The 16,766-nt window shown below is 56.3% G+C and overlaps 1 protein-coding gene across 1 annotated transcript in view; it reads right to left on the bottom strand.

The window, feature by feature from the left end:
- The window catches only part of LOC144729026 (uncharacterized), a 29,502-nt gene extending 13,204 nt beyond the window's left edge, over positions 1–16,298 (bottom strand). Inside the window, exons 1-3 of the mRNA XM_078608858.1 lie at positions 16,101–16,298; positions 13,587–13,691; positions 394–593 (exon numbers count right to left, since the gene is read on the bottom strand). Coding sequence (XP_078464984.1) covers positions 394–593; positions 13,587–13,691; positions 16,101–16,298 — 503 coding nt within the window. The remainder of the gene's footprint in view (positions 1–393; positions 594–13,586; positions 13,692–16,100) is intronic.
- Between the last annotated feature and the right edge of the window lie 468 nt (positions 16,299–16,766).

Raw genomic sequence — 16,766 nt, forward strand, 5'->3', positions numbered from 1 at the left:
CCCCTCCTGCTTCTTCATCCCCTTCGCTTGACGGCGCTGGAAGGGAGCCGCTCATGCCACCACCACCACCGCCTGCAGTTGAGAGCCGCGGGCGGCGGTGAGAGACTACGAGATGGGCGCGCTGGGGCCCACGGGGGCCCCCCGGTCTCCATGGGGATGCGGCCACCAAGGGGCCACCCCCTGCAAGCTGCTCGCGGCGGCCGCCACTGCGGCGAGAGGAGGGCCACGCAGAGGAGACCGAGAGGGAGACGGGAGAGAGACGAGAGAGGGGAGAGAGACGCCGCGGAGCGCGTCGCGAGCGAGCCGAAGGCGGTTGCGACGTCGCCTCCGTTGAGTTGCGGACGAGGGGAGACGCCGCGCGGGGGGGCCCGGGCCCGGGCCGGGTGCCCTCACCTCAACTTAGTTTCGCTCGCAGTCGCTGCCATCTTAGCGAGGCCGAGCTGCTTGGCTGCTATCGCGAGAGAAGCCGCCCGTGACGCAGTCCCACGCCGCCGCCGCCGCCTCCTCCTCCTCGCCTCCCGCCGCTGCCGCCAGGTGGCGCACGGCGGGCGCGGGAACTCCTCAACAGTGGGCAATAACCACGCCACGTGACACTGGGCAATAACCACGCCACGTGACACTGGGCAATAACCACGCCACGTGACACTGGGCAATAACCACGCCACGTGACACTGGGCAATAACCACGCCACGTGACACTGGGCAATAACCACGCCACGTGACACTGGGCAATAACCACGTCACGTGACACTGGGCAATAACCACGTCACGTGACACTGGGCAATAACCACGTCACGTGACACTGGGCAATAACCACGTCACGTGACACTGGGCAATAACCACGTCACGTGACACTGGGCAATAACCACGTCACGTGACACTGGGCAATAACCAGGCCACGTGACACTGGGCAATAACCACGTCACGTGACACTGGGCAATAACCACACCACGTGACACTGGGCAATAACCAGGCCACGTGACACTGGGCAATAACCAGGCCACGTGACACTGGGCAATAACCACGTCACGTGACACTGGGCAATAACCACGTCACGTGACACTGGGCAATAACCAGGCCACGTGACACTGGGCAATAACCACGTCACGTGACACTGGGCAATAACCACGTCACGTGACACTGGGCAATAACCAGGCCACGTGACACTGGGCAATAACCACGTCACGTGACACTGGGCAATAACCACACCACGTGACACTGGGCAATAACCACGCCACGTGACACTGGGCAATAACCACACCACGTGACACTGGGCAAGAGCCACGCAACGTGACAATGGGCAAGAGCCACGCCACGTGACACTGGGCAAGAGCCACGCCACGTGACACTGGGCAATAACCACACCATGCGACACTGGGCAATAACCACGCCACGTGACACTGGGCAATAACCACGCCACGTGACACTGGGCAATAACCACGCCACGTGACACTGGGCAAGAGCCACGCCACGTGACACTGGGCAATAACCATGCCACGTGACACTGGGCAATAACCACGCCACGTGACACTGGGCAAGAGCCACGCCACGTGACACTGGGCAAGAGCCACACCACGTGACACTGGGCAATAACCACGCCACGTGACACTGGGCAAGAGCCACGCCACGTGACACTGGGCAAGAGCCACACCACGTGACACTGGGCAATAACCACGCCACGTGACACTGGGCAATAACCACGCCACGTGACACTGGGCAAGAGCCACGCCACGTGACACTGGGCAAGAGCCACGCCACGTGACACTGGGCAATAACCACGCCACGTGACACTGGGCAAGAGCCACGCCACGTGACACTGGGCAAGAGCCACGCCACGTGACACTGGGCAATAACCACGCCACGTGACACTGGGCAATAACCACGCCACGTGAAACTGGGCAAGAGCCACGCCACGTGACACTGGGCAAGAGCCACGCCACGTGACACTGGGCAATAACCACGTCACGTGACACTGGGCAATAACCACGTCACGTGACACTGGGCAATAACCACACCACGTGACACTGGGCAAGAGCCACGCAACGTGACACTGGGCAATAACCAAACCACGTGACACTGGGCAAGAGCCACGCCACGTGACACTGGGCAATAACCACACCACGTGACACTGGGCAAGAGCCACGCCACGTGACACTGGGCAATAACCAAACCACGTGACACTGGGCAAGAGCCACGCAACGTGACACTGGGCAATAACCACACCACGTGACACTGGGCAAGAGCCACGCCACGTGACACTGGGCAAAAACCAAACCACGTGACACTGGGCAAGAGCCACACCACGTGACACTGGGCAAGGGCCACGCTACGTGACACTGGGCAAGAGCCACGCCACGTGACACTGGGCAATAACCACATCACGTGACACTGGGCAATAACCACGCCACGTGACACTGGGCAAGAGCCATGCCACGTGACACTGGGCAATAACCACATCACGTGACACTGGGCAATAACCACGCCACATGACACTGGGCAAGAGCCACGCCACGTGACACTGGGCAATAACCACGTCACGTGACACTGGGCAATAACCACGCCACGTGACACTGGGCAAAAACCACGCCACGTGACACTGGGCAATAACCACGCCACGTGACACTGGGCAATAACCACGCCACGTGACACTGGGCAATAACCAAGCCACGTGACACTGGCCAATAACCACGCCACGTGACACTGGGCAAAAACCACGCCACTTGACACTGGCCAATAACCACGCCACGTGACACTGGGCAATAACCACGCCACGTGACACTGGCCAATAACCACGCCACGTGACACTGGGCAATAACCACGCCACGTGACACTGGGCAAAAACCACGCCACTTGACACTGGCCAATAACCACGCCACGTGACACTGGGCAATAACCACGCCACGTGACACTGGCCAATAACCACGCCACGTGACACTGGCCAATAACCACGCCACGTGACACTGGGCAATAAACACGCCACGTGACACTGGGCAATAACCAAGCCACGTGACACTGGGCAATAACCACGCCACGTGACACTGGGCAAGAGCCACGCCACGTGACACTGGGCAAGAGCCACACCACGTGACACTGGGCAATAACCACACCACGTGACACTGGGAAAGAGCCAAACCACGTGACACTGGGCAAGAGCCACGCCACGTGACACTGGGCAATAACCACTCCACGTGACACTGGGAAAGAGCCACGCCATGTGACACTGGGCAAGAGCCACGCCACGTGACACTGGGCAATAACCACACCACGTGACACTGGGAAAGAGCCAAACCACGTGACACTGGGCAAGAGCCACGCCACGTGACACTGGGCAATAACCACATCACGTGACACTGGGCAAGAGCCACGCCACGTGACACTGGGCAAGAGCCATGCCACGTGACACTGGGCTATAACCACATCACGTGACACTGGGCAAGAGCCACGCCACGTGACACTGGGCAATAACCACATCACGTGACACTGGGCAAGAGCCACGCCACGTGACACTGGGCAAGAGCCATGCCACGTGACACTGGGCAATAACCACATCACGTGACACTGGGCAAGAGCCACGCCACGTGACACTGGGCAAGAGCCATGCCACGTGACACTGGGCTATAACCACATCACGTGACACTGGGAAAGAGCCATGCCACGTGACACTGGGCAATAACCACATCACGTGACACTGGGCAAGAGCCACGCCACGTGACACTGGGAAAGAGCCATGCCACGTGACTCTGGGCAATAACCACGCCACGTGACACTGGGCAAGAGCCACGCCACGTGACACTGGGCAAGAGCCACACCACGTGACACTGGGCAATAACCACGCCACGTGACACTGGGAAAGAGCCATGCCACGTGACACTGGGCAAGAGCCACGCCACGTGACACTGGGAAAGAGCCATGCCACGTGACACTGGGCAATAACCACATCACGTGACACTGGGCAATAACCACGCCACGTGACACTGGGAAAGAGCCATGCCACGTGACACTGGGCAATAACCACGCCACGTGACACTGGGAAAGAGCCATGCCACGTGACACTGGGCAATAACCACGCCACGTGACACTGGGAAAGAGCCATGCCACGTGACACTGGGCAATAACCACTCCACGTGACACTGGGAAAGAGCCATGCCACGTGACACTGGGCAATAACCACATCACGTGACACTGGGCAATAACCACGCCACGTGACACTGGGCAATAACCACGCCATGTGACACTGGGCAATAACCACGCCACGTGACACTGGGCAATAACCACGCCACGTGACACTGGGCAAGAGCCACGCCACGTGACACTGGGCAAGAGCCACACCACGTGACACTGGGCAATAACCACACCACGTGACACTGGGCAAGAGCCACGCCACGTGACACTGGGCAATAACCACGCCACGTGACACTGGGCAAGAGCCACACCACGTGACACTGGGCAATAACCACACCACGTGACACTGGGCAAGAGCCACGCCACGTGACACTGGGCAATAACCACGCCACGTGACACTGGGCAAGAGCCACACCACGTGACACTGGGCAATAACCACGCCACGTGACACTGGGCAATAACCACGCCATGTGACACTGGGCAAGAGCCACGCCACGTGACACTGGGCAAGAACCACACCACGTGACACTGGGCAATAACCACGCCACGTGACACTGGGCAATAACCACACCACGTGACACTGGGCAAGAACCACACCACGTGACACTGGGCAATAACCACGCCACGTGACACTGGGCAATAACCACGCCACGTGACACTGGGCAAGAGCCACACCACGTGACACTGGGCAATAACCATGCCACGTGACACTGGGCAAGAGCCACGCCACGTGACACTGGGCAAGAGCCACACCACGTGACACTGGGCAATAACCACGCCACGTGACACTGGGCAATAACCACGCCATGTGACACTGGGCAAGAGCCACGCCACGTGACACTGGGCAAGAACCACACCACGTGACACTGGGCAATAACCACGCCACGTGACACTGGGCAATAACCACGCCACGTGACACTGGGCAAGAGCCACGCCACGTGACACTGGGCAATAACCACGCCACGTGACACTGGGCAATAACCACGCCACGTGACACTGGGCGAAAACCACGCCACGTGACACTGGGCAAGAGCCACGCCACGTGACACTGGGCAATAACCACGCCACGTGACACTGGGCAAGAGCCACGCCACGTGACACTGGGCAATAACCACGCCACGTGACACTGGGCAATAACCACGCCACGTGACACTGGGCAATAACCACGCCACGTGACACTGGGCAAGAGCCACGCCACCTGACACTGGGCAATAGCCATGCCACGTGACACTGGGCAATAACCACGCCACGTGACACTGGGCGATAACCACGCCACGTGACACTGGGCAAGAGCCACGCCACGTGACACTGGGCAATAACCATGCCACGTGACACTGGGCAATCACCACGCCACGTGACACTGGGCAAGAGCCACGCCACGTGACACTGGGCAATAACCACACCACGTGACACTGGGCAATAACCACGCCACGTGACACTGGGCAAGAACCACGCCACGTGACACTGGGCAATAACCACGTCACGTGACACTGGACAAGATCCATGCCACGTGACACTGGGCAATGACCACGCCACGTGACACTGGGCAAGAGCCACGCCACGTGACACTGGGCAATAACCACGCCACGTGACACTGGGCAAGAGCCACACAACGTGACACTGGGCAATAACCATGCCACGTGACACTGGGCAAGAGCCACACCACGTGACACTGGGCAAGAGCCACACCACGTGACACTGGGCAAGAGCCACACCACGTGACACTGGGCAATAACCACACCATGTGACACTGGGCAAGAGCCACACCACGTGACACTGGGCAATAACCACACCACTTGACACTGGGCAATAACCACGCCACGTGACACTGGGCAAGAGCCACGCCACCTAACACTAGGCAATAACCACGCCACGTGACACTGGGCAATAACCACGCCACGTGACACTGGGCAAGAGCCACGCCACGTGACACTGAGCAAGAGCCACACAACGTGGCACTGGGCAAGAGCCACGCCACGTGACACTGGGCAATTACCACACCACGTGACACTGGGCAATAACCACGCCACGTGACACTGGGCAAGAGCCACGCCACGTGACACTGGGCAATAACCACGCCACGTGACACTGGGCAATAACCACGCCACCTAACACTGGGCAAGAGCCACGCCACGTGACACTGGGCAATAACCACGCCACGTGACACTGGGCGATAACCACGCCACGTGACACTGGGCAAGAGCCACGCCACGTGACACTGGACAATAACCACGCCACGTGACACTGGGCAAGAGCCATGCCACGTGACACTGGGCAATAACCACGCCACGTGACACTGGGCAATAACCACACCACGTGACACTGGGCGATAACCACGCCACGTGACACTGGGCAAGAGCCACGCCACGTGACACTGGGCAATAACCACGCCACGTGACACTGGGCAAGAACCACGCCACGTGACACTGGGCAATAACCACGCCACGTGACACTGGGCAAGAACCACGCCACGTGACACTGGGCACAAGCCACGCCACGTGACATTGGGCAATAACCACGCAACGTGACACTGGGCAATAACCACGCCACGTGACACTGGGCAAGAGCCACGCCACGTGACACTGGGCAAGAGCCACGCCACGTGACACTGGGCAATAACCACACCACGTGACACTGGGCAATAACCACGCCACGTGACACTGGGCAAGAGCCACACCACGTGACACTGGGCAATAACCACGCAACGTGACACTGGGCAATAACCACGCCACGTGACACTGGGCAAGAGCCATTCCACGTGACACTGGGCAAGAGCCACGCCACGTGACACTGGGCAATAACCACACCACGTGACACTGGGCAATAACCACGCCACGTGACACTGGGCAAGAGCCACACCACGTGACACTGGGCAATAACCACACCACGTGACACTGGACAAGAGCCATGGGACCTCAGCATTGCGCAATAGCCATGGGAGACCTCAACACAGAAGTATGGCCATTGCTCAGTTACCGTGGAGGCCTCGGTCGCCAAGCGAGTTGTCGCTGGCTCGGTGGGTTTGGCTGATGTTGTTTAGGAGGCGAATCTTGTCGCCCCGTGTAGATGCCGAGCCTGTACACGTTGCGTTGTCTGGACATTGCTTTCAACGTCACGGTGTCAGCACCTTTCGATTTGAAGCTTTCGTGACTGCAGGGATTCATCTTCTTGGTTCTTTCGGTAAAGTCACGTAGAAGGGAAATAATAAAATAATAAAAATAAAACTAAAACATAATAAAATACAATTCTCACAACGGCTGCTTGCGTTGTGGCCGAAACGTCGTGATAATTGTATTTTATAGTTTTATTTTTATTATTTTATTATTTCCCTTCTACGTGACTTTACCGAAAGAACCAAGAAGGTGTCAGCACCCCCTTCGAAAGCCGATTCATCCTCACGAACGGTTTGGCTCTTCTTGCCCCAAGGAGGCGCTTGCATAACCAGCACCACGGGCTGTCATCGCAGCTGACTGACGAAATGGTCCCGACTAGTGCAGTCAGCTCGCCCTGGTGAGGATTCATAATGGGCTGGATGGGTCCCGACAGGACTAAAATCCATCGGGCTCGGCTCTGTGTGCCGGACGTTGTAGTGGTCTGCACGCTCTATTAATCTATCGCTAATCTATTCATAGAGCGTGCACACGAGGATTTATTGTGGTCCGCGATAGTGGCGGGTTACGTTCATGGTAGAAGAAGAAGGTGGGGGGGGAGGGGGACAGATGAATGCAGCTGAAATCTGCAACGCTGAGCGGCGCGCAGGCGCTCAGGATTCGCCATGCAGATGTCTGTACAGTCCCCGACCAACATGATTAGGGTGAGATGGCGCGGGTTTAGAGGCAGGCGTCCAGCAGCAGGAAGCCAGATTTGGAGGTTTTACCGGACCGGTATCGCGTAGTCGTGCACCATTGGGCCATGTGACTTTTTTGGCCCCGATTTCAATCTCCAGCTTCCACCCGCCCTCATTCGCGTGCCCTCTCTTCTCATTAATCCCCGCACGCTAGAAGCCACGCGTCCCCTTTTGACCTAGCCGCGTTCTGCGGCCCCGAAGCAGCAAAACGGCCCCGCGGTGGCTGGAATTTCAACAAAACGTTAACAACAATGAATTTTTAAAAAAACATTCCCAAATGCGGAAAATTTACTTTTTTTCTGCGACAAGACTCGAGAGGCACCTGCCATTCCGCACAAGGACGCCGTTTTCGTTGTTCAGAAAAGAAAATAAACGATTCCACCTTTTGTATCTTTTAAATATTCACTTGTAACACTGTAGATGCCATTGACCATTGAGGCTCCGGTCATTGCTTATGCTAAGGTGTGAGATCAAATGTCTGTTTGAACCCGCTGTGTAAAGGATAACAGTTCTCAGATTTACTGACCGGTAAGTTTCCATTAGACTCATTAATGACTGACGTCCAATTCAATATTCATGAGCAGTTTTCACACAACTCGATTGCTTCCAGGGCAGGTATCAGACCGCTGGCACAGGCGCGGGTTGGGCTCAGATGAAATCGCAGGGCAAGGCGGGGGGGCCGCGCAGCTGTGCACAGCACGGCAACCTGTCACTCACTCTGCTTACCTGTCAATCACTCTGCTCACCTCTCACTCACTCTGCTCGCCTGTCACTCACTCTGCTCACCTCTCACTCACTCTGCTCACCTCTCACTCACTCTGCTCGCCTGTCACTCACTCTGCTCACCTCTCACTCACTCTGCTCACCTCTCACTCACTCTGCTTACCTGTCACTCACTCTGCTGACCTGTCACTCACTCTGCTCACCTCTCACTCACTCTGCTAACCTCTCACTCACTCTGCTTACCTGTCACTCACTCTGCTCACCTCTCACTCACTCTGCTCACCTGTCACTCACTCTGCTCACCTGTCACTCACTCTGCTCACCTCTCACTCACTCTGCTCACCTGTCACTCACTCTGCTCACCTGTCACTCACTCTGCTGACCTGTCACTCACTCTGCTCACCTCTCACTCACTCTGCTGACCTGTCACTCACTCTGCTCACCTCTCACTCACTCTGCTCACCTGTCACTCACTCTGCTCACCTGTCACTCACTCTGCCGACCTGTCACTCACTCTGCTGACCTGTCACTCACTCTGCTCACCTCTCACTCACTCTGCTGACCTGTCACTCACTCTGCTCACCTCTCACTCACTTTGCTCACCCGTCACTCACTCTGCTGACCTGTCACTCACTCTGCTGACCTGTCACTCACTCTGCTCACCTCTCACTCACTTTGCTCATCCGTCACTCACTCTGCTCACCTCTCACTCACTCTGCTGACCTGTCACTCACTCTGCTGACCTGTCACTCACTCTGCTCACCTGTCACTCACTCTGCTCACCTGTCACTCACTCTGCTCACCTCTCACTCACTCTGCTCACCTGTCACTCACTCTGCTCACCTGTCACTCACTCTGCTGACCTGTCACTCACTCTGCTCACCTCTCACTCACTCTGCTGACCTGTCACTCACTCTGCTCACCTCTCACTCACTCTGCTCACCTGTCACTCACTCTGCTCACCTGTCACTCACTCTGCCGACCTGTCACTCACTCTGCTGACCTGTCACTCACTCTGCTCACCTCTCACTCACTCTGCTGACCTGTCACTCACTCTGCTCACCTCTCACTCACTTTGCTCACCCGTCACTCACTCTGCTGACCTGTCACTCACTCTGCTGACCTGTCACTCACTCTGCTCACCTCTCACTCACTTTGCTCATCCGTCACTCACTCTGCTCACCTCTCACTCACTCTGCTGACCTGTCACTCACTCTGCTGACCTGTCACTCACTCTGCTCACCTCTCACTCACTTTGCTCATCCGTCACTCACTCTGCTCACCTCTCACTCACTCTGCTGACCCGTCACTCACTCTGCTGACCTGTCACTCACTCTGCTCACCTCTCACTCACTTTGCTCATCCGTCACTCACTCTGCTCGCCTGTCACTCACTCTGCTGACCTGTCACTCACTCTGCTCGCCTCTCACTCACTCTGCTCACCTCTCACTCACTCTGCTCACCCGTCACTCACTCTGCTCACCTCTCACTCACTCTGCTGACCTGTCACTCACTCACTCACTCACTCACCTGCCACTCACTCTGCTCACCTCTCACTCACTCTGCTGACCTGGCACTCACTCTGCTCACCTGTCACTCACTCTGCTCACCTGTCACTCACTCTGCTGATCTGTCACTCACTCTGCTCACCTGCCACTCACTCTGCTCGCCTCTCACTCACTCTGCTGACCTGGCACTCACTCTGCTCACCCGTCACTCACTCTGCTCACCCGTCACTCACTCTGCTCACCTCTCACTCACTCTGCTGACCTGTCACTCACTCTGCTCGCCTCTCACTCACTCTGCTCGCCTGTCACTCACTCTGCTCACCAATCACTCACTCTGCTGACCTGTCACTCACTCTGCTCGCCTGTCACTCACTCTGCTCACCTCTCACTCACTCTGCTGACCTGTCACTCACTCTGCTCGCCTCTCACTCACTCTGCTCGCCTGTCACTCACTCTGCTCACCTCTCACTCACTCTGCTCGCCTGTCACTCACTCTGCTCACCTCTCACTCACTCTGCTGACCTGTCACTCACTCTGCTCGCCTGTCACTCACTCTGCTCACCTGTCACTCACTCTGTACCCTGCACAGGTGTCACTCTGCTTAACCAAGACGCGTTCACACGTTAACATGACACGATCTCCCGAATGTCTCTGCACTTTGAGTGGCGGTGGAGTTAGACTTTTATTTCTTGTTTGGTTCAGACCAAACGAGCACAAATGCTGTGCTGGTCACTTCAAACTCCAATGAACCTTCACGTTTCGGAGGATTTCGCCTTTTCATCACCGTCGAACCCTGAAGCTGTTTCCGAGGCCGCCCGCGCCCTCACGAGTCACGCGGACACCGACACAAGAAGCGAGCAGGCACATCTCGATGGCACTCGACGGCTGTGACACGTGGACATCCCCCCCCCCCCCCCGTCTTATCTCATTCTCTTCCTTCGGTTGCTTTCCTCCAGCCAAGTGCTGAATCTTTCATGAGCCTATGACCCATCTGCCTCCTACGGGTCAACTGCGTGGAATAACGCAATGGTCTTGTTACGGTCCGCGCGGCGCTTGTCAGGAAGAAGGAAGAGTTATAGTATTTGGTTGTTTCGGTAAAGTCACGGAGATAGAAGAAAAATAATCATTAAAAAAATACAAAAGAAAGTAAATAAAAAATGAAAACAAAACACCAATAATTTAGACTGTAGCCTGGTTCTTAGGGGGTTATCTGCTGACACACTTGGGCAATGCCCATCTCTAAACCTTATAAACAATTCGCCTTTAGAGGCTAACCCCCCTTTGCCTGATGACGACCGCTTGTGTAGCGATCGAAACGTCGTGGTTTTTGTTTTAATATTTTTTTTTTCATATTTAAATTACTGAAAGAACCAAGAATAAGTCGACATTATAGACTGCCAGTACACTTACTCAGTTTAATAACCATTGCTACAGTCTACATCATAGACTGCCAATACGCTCGCCAGCTTAAAAACCAGGCTATAGTCTACATTATAGACTGCCAGTACACTCACCCAGCTTAATAACCAGGCTACAGTCTACATTATAGACTGCCAGTACACTTACTCAGTTTAATAACCATTGCTACAGTCTACATCATAGACTGCCAATACGCTCACCAGCTTAAAAACCAGGCTACAGTTTACATTATAGACTGCCAGTACACTCACCAAACTTAATAACCAGGCTACAGTTTACATTATAGACTGCCAGTACACTCACCAAACTTAATACCCAGACTACAGTCTACATTATAGACTGCCAGAACAATCACCCAGACTAATAACAATTTCTACAGTCTACATTATAGACTGTCAGTACAATCACTCCGAATAAGAACCAGGCTACAGTCTACATTATTGTTTTTATTATTTATATATTTGAATTCACTTTATTTATTTATTATTCGTTTTTATGTCTATGTGACTTTACCGAAAGAACCAAAGAATGTGAATTCCTGCAGTCACGAACGTTTTAAGTGGGAGCTACGTATTCCCCACGAAGATGGCCGGAATGACCAACAGGGGGCAATTATGTAAAGTGCTCTGCTGAAGTGGGAAGGAACAAATCGTTGCGTTGGTCCATTTTGTTGTTGGTTCAAATGCAAAGAGCTGCGTGCTCATTTCCATTGCTGCGGGCACGGAATGGGGTTTGCGATTGCGTAATTAGGGTCATTTGCGAAAACGACATCTGCCACCCATAGAAATGGCATTCGGGGAATCCTGCACGCGAGGGTTTCAGACACGGGAGATTCTGTGAGATTTCAGACACGGGAGATTCTGTGAGATTTCAGACACGGGAGATGCTGTGAGGATTTCAGACACGGGAGATTCTGTGAGATTTCAGACACGGGAGATGCTGTGAGGATTTCAGACACAGGAGATTCTGTGAGATTTCAGACACGGGAGATGTTGTGAGGATTTCAGACACGGGAGATTCTGTGAGATTTCAGACACGGGAGATGCTGTGAGGATTTCAGACACGGGAGATTCTGTGAGATTTCAGACACGGGAGATGCTGTGAGGATTTCAGACACGGGAGATTCTGTGAGATTTCAGACACGGGAGATGCTGTGAGGATTTCAGACACGGGAGATGCTGTGAGGATTTCAGACACGGGAGATTCTGTGAGATTTCAGACACGGGAGATTCTGTGAGATTTCAGACACGGGAGATGCTGTGAGGATTTCAGACACGGGAGATTCTGTGAGATTTCAGACACGGGAGATTCTGTGAGATTTCAGACACGGGAGATGCTGTGAGAATTTCAGACACGAGAGATTCTGTGAGATTTCAGACACGGGAGATTCTGCGATGCGGTGCTCTCCCGGAACGGGCCACGCGCCCCACTCACCGACCGTCATCTCCCATCGTCGGGGTCAACAGCAAACGCGACGGGAGGGTGGGGGCAGCCAAAATACCTTTGCAACAAACGGAAACAAAAGCGACGACACGTGTACGACATTGCCAAAATAAACACGCGCGCCCGCGCGCTACGCACAGACAGACCGCGATGTAAGTGGGGGGGGGGGGGGGGGTGTGAGGGGTGGGGGGTGCGTGCGCACTCGTCACAGTCGCGGCGACTTCTCATTCGCGATCTTTCCGCCGTGGCGTTGCGCTCGGGGTCCCCGGCGCCGCCGCCGCGTCTCAGCGACGAGCGCCGCGTAATCCGAGAGGTCACGCGACACCGGCGCTGCGCGTCGCCAGAATCTCCTCACAATGGCTCCAATGGAAACCCTTTCTCGAAACGCTCTCAGGCAACAGGAGCAGGGTGGTGGCGTGGTCACGGAGCGAACCCGCCCTGGCTCACGCGCCTCATGGATTATGAATGCGCTCGGGACCCCTCACCCCCCACTCGAGCGGCTGGGCATCGGCGAGGGCGGGTCACGCGTGAGCCGCCCGCCCGCCCGCCGCTGTTTATCTCCCAACGATCCGCGCAGCGCCCCTCGCCCACGACGAAGCCCGTCGCCTCCCCTGCCCGCTCGAGCGCGCTCTGCTCGAGACGGCGCCCAAAGTTCGCGCGCCACCGGCTGCCGGCCGAGTCGCGTCTCGAGGAGGCAACGATTGACGCGGACACGACGGCGCATGGCAGGCGGATATAATCGCCCTCGCCATAGCAACGTGGAATTTACGTTCGACGGCTCGCGGCTTCTTTCGCCCGCATGTCTGACATAGAGCGACAATTATAAATGTCCAGTCCGAGGTTGGTTGGCCGCTGCGTTTGCGTCACCGTGAGCGCTGTGGAGTCCTGCCAGAGAGCCCCCCCCCCCCAGCTCGTCGCGATGGCTCGGGGTGGCCACATCCTCATGCGGGAGTGCCTCTAGACTCTTCCAGGCTCGGGGCTGCACAGCGGGAGGGGTGAGCACCGCCACGCTCGTTATTTGAGACGGGAATGGTTGTGCTATCGGCCGAGGACTGGACGGCTGACAACGCAGTCCCTAACGAGTCACCAGGTCGCTGAACAAGAGCCACCGACCGGACACACCGACGAGGCAATTGTCCTGCTACGAAAGAAGGCCATTGGCAAAAACGTCGCCTCTAATCAAATGCTGCCTCTGTCGGCCAGCGGTGTTGACACATGTGATGAGTTGTTATGTTGTGTGTGTCTGTGTGTCTGCGTGTGTGTCTGCATGTGCTTGTGCACCACTGCACACGCAGTATCACGATGTTTCGTTCAACTCTCGGCAACGGCTGTGTGTGTGTGTGTCTTGGTGTGTGTATGTGTCTTGGTGTTTATTGACCTGGTCAAGGCCTATGATACCATCAGTAGGCCTGGGCTCTGGATTGTTCTTCGTGCTTTCGGAATCCCTGACCCTCTGCTCACGATCTTCATGATGATGAGCGGGCCCGGATAACACTACGTGGCCGGGAGTCGGAGCCATTCCCTGTACACCTTGGGGTGCGACAGGGATGTCCTCTGGCTCCCACATTATTTAACATCTATTTTGATCACGTCGTTCGTGAAGCCTTCAATAGCTGTACCGGAGGAATTTACATCTGTTACAGATGCAATGGGAGGCTGATCGATGCCCGGGTGCTTAACCATATCATGTATGCCGATTATCTGGTAATTGCTGCTCACTCAGAGCAGGAGTTGGAGGCGCTGCTGCTGAACCTAGAGCTTGCAACTCAGAGGTGGGGCCTTATCATCAGCCCCACTAAATCTAAGCACCTGCCTGGGTATTTTGTACCATGGGACAATCCACCCACACAACTCCCAATTGGTGATGGGGCAGTTGTGGAGAGAGTGGAGAGTTTCCCATACCTGGGCAGTGTGCTCATGACCGGCTCCGGTTTAACAGCAGAGGTCTCACTTTGAATCAGTCGAGCGGCATTATCCTTTCATCAGTTGTGTAACGCTGGATTGTGTAAGGAGCTCACAAATCCTTGAAAGATCTGGAAAAAGTCCCAACGGTGAGCTCCTCCGGCAGGCAAGGCTGCATTGGCTGGGTCATGTAGCCCACATGCCCAGCCACCGCATGTCCAAACAGCTTTTGTTCGGCCGGATCGAGGGGGCTAAACGGGCGCGGCACGGGCTAGAGAAGAGATGGAGTGATGTGGTACAGGAGGATGTGGAGCTGAGTGGACTTGCCGATGACTGGTACCAGCGGTGTCAAGATCGGTCTCTGTGGAGGAGGCTCGTGAAGGACGCTACTGGGCAGTTGGAGGCAGTCGCCGTCCAACAACAACGGAGGGGGGAGGAGCGACGCTCACAACAACGAGCGGAGCGCCGGGTGACTAAAGCAAAGCAAGTTGGCATAGTAGGGGGCACAGGTGGTGCATCAGCCACTCATCTCAGTTAGTCGACCCGTGGCACCTGGGTCTGCCCCGTGACCTCCTGCCAGCGGGCGTTCAACACTTCACGTGTTCTCAACGTGCACATGGCCTGGCACAAGCGTCGTGGTGACGTCACCGCGGTTGTTGTTGTCTTGGTGTTTGTGTCTTGGTGTGTGTGGAGCGGTAGTGTAGCGGTTAGCGTGCTGCGCTATGAACCCGGTTCGATTCCAGCTCATGGCCAACACCAGTGACGAATATCTGAACCGGTTCTGGGCCTCCCCTAGATCGACTCAGCCTTAAATGAATATCTGGTGCGGTGTGAAATCATCCACGCTGGGGAGACAAAGGCGGCCGGGCGTGATGTTACCCACCCCCTCGTGTGCCGCGCCGGCCTTCATAGGCGCTCGCTAACAGCACTTGTCCCAACAGCCTCTTAATATTTTACGGGGGATTTTTGTCTTTTAAAGACCGCCCATTTCCTGCACCGTCGGCCGATTGCCGTGCGAATCGCCCGGCGGGGAGTCGCCGCTGCACCCACTGCCGACCCCGCACTCTCCCCAGGCCCCCGGGGGGGGGGCTGGGGGGGTGCTGGGGGGCTGTGTGCCGCACACCCCGCTGCGCTCACTTGGGCGCCACCGTTGAGCCGCACACGTGGCCACGCGCACGTGGCCACGCCGCGCACGTGGCACGCCGAGCGCGTGTATGGGGGGGGGTGGGGGCGGGTTCCGTGGGGGCTCTCAGGGCTCTTGCCGTCGCTGCCACTGAGCCCTGCGATCGCCGCCTCGTCACCGAGTGCCCTGCTTAGTCCAGCCATTGGGTTCATGCCGGGAACACCCCGCCCCCCCATCCCCCTCCCTCCTGCTCGTGATGCGCACTTCGCGGTGCAGGTGACCCGCAGGGCCGCTCACGTTGGATGCGAGGAGGAGTTGTGTGGGGGGCAAAGGGTTAATATGCCGCCCCCCCCCCATTCCTCACACAAAGAAGGGGACACCCACGTGGCATCCTGCCCGGGCCCTCTATGATCCCCTGGGCGCGCCCGGGTCACATTGACAACGCTCCACGCGTGTGGAATCAACGCGAATCCATCCGGTGACAGCTGCACCGGATGAGCCGATCGGGGAATCCCTGACGATTGAGGGGGGGACAACGTGGAGCCCAGTTGCGCTACCACTGATGCCGCGCGCATGATGGGATGTGTAAATGAACATGCTTCGATGCGTGTATTTGTGTTTCTCGTTCTGCCGAGGGACAGAGATGTGCAGGCGGCGGTTGTTGTCCGCTGATGTTACGA

Source organism: Lampetra planeri, chromosome 31 (assembly GCF_965212315.1).
Source record: "Lampetra planeri chromosome 31, kcLamPlan1.2.h2, whole genome shotgun sequence".
Lineage (NCBI taxonomy): Eukaryota > Metazoa > Chordata > Hyperoartia > Petromyzontiformes > Petromyzontidae > Lampetra > Lampetra planeri.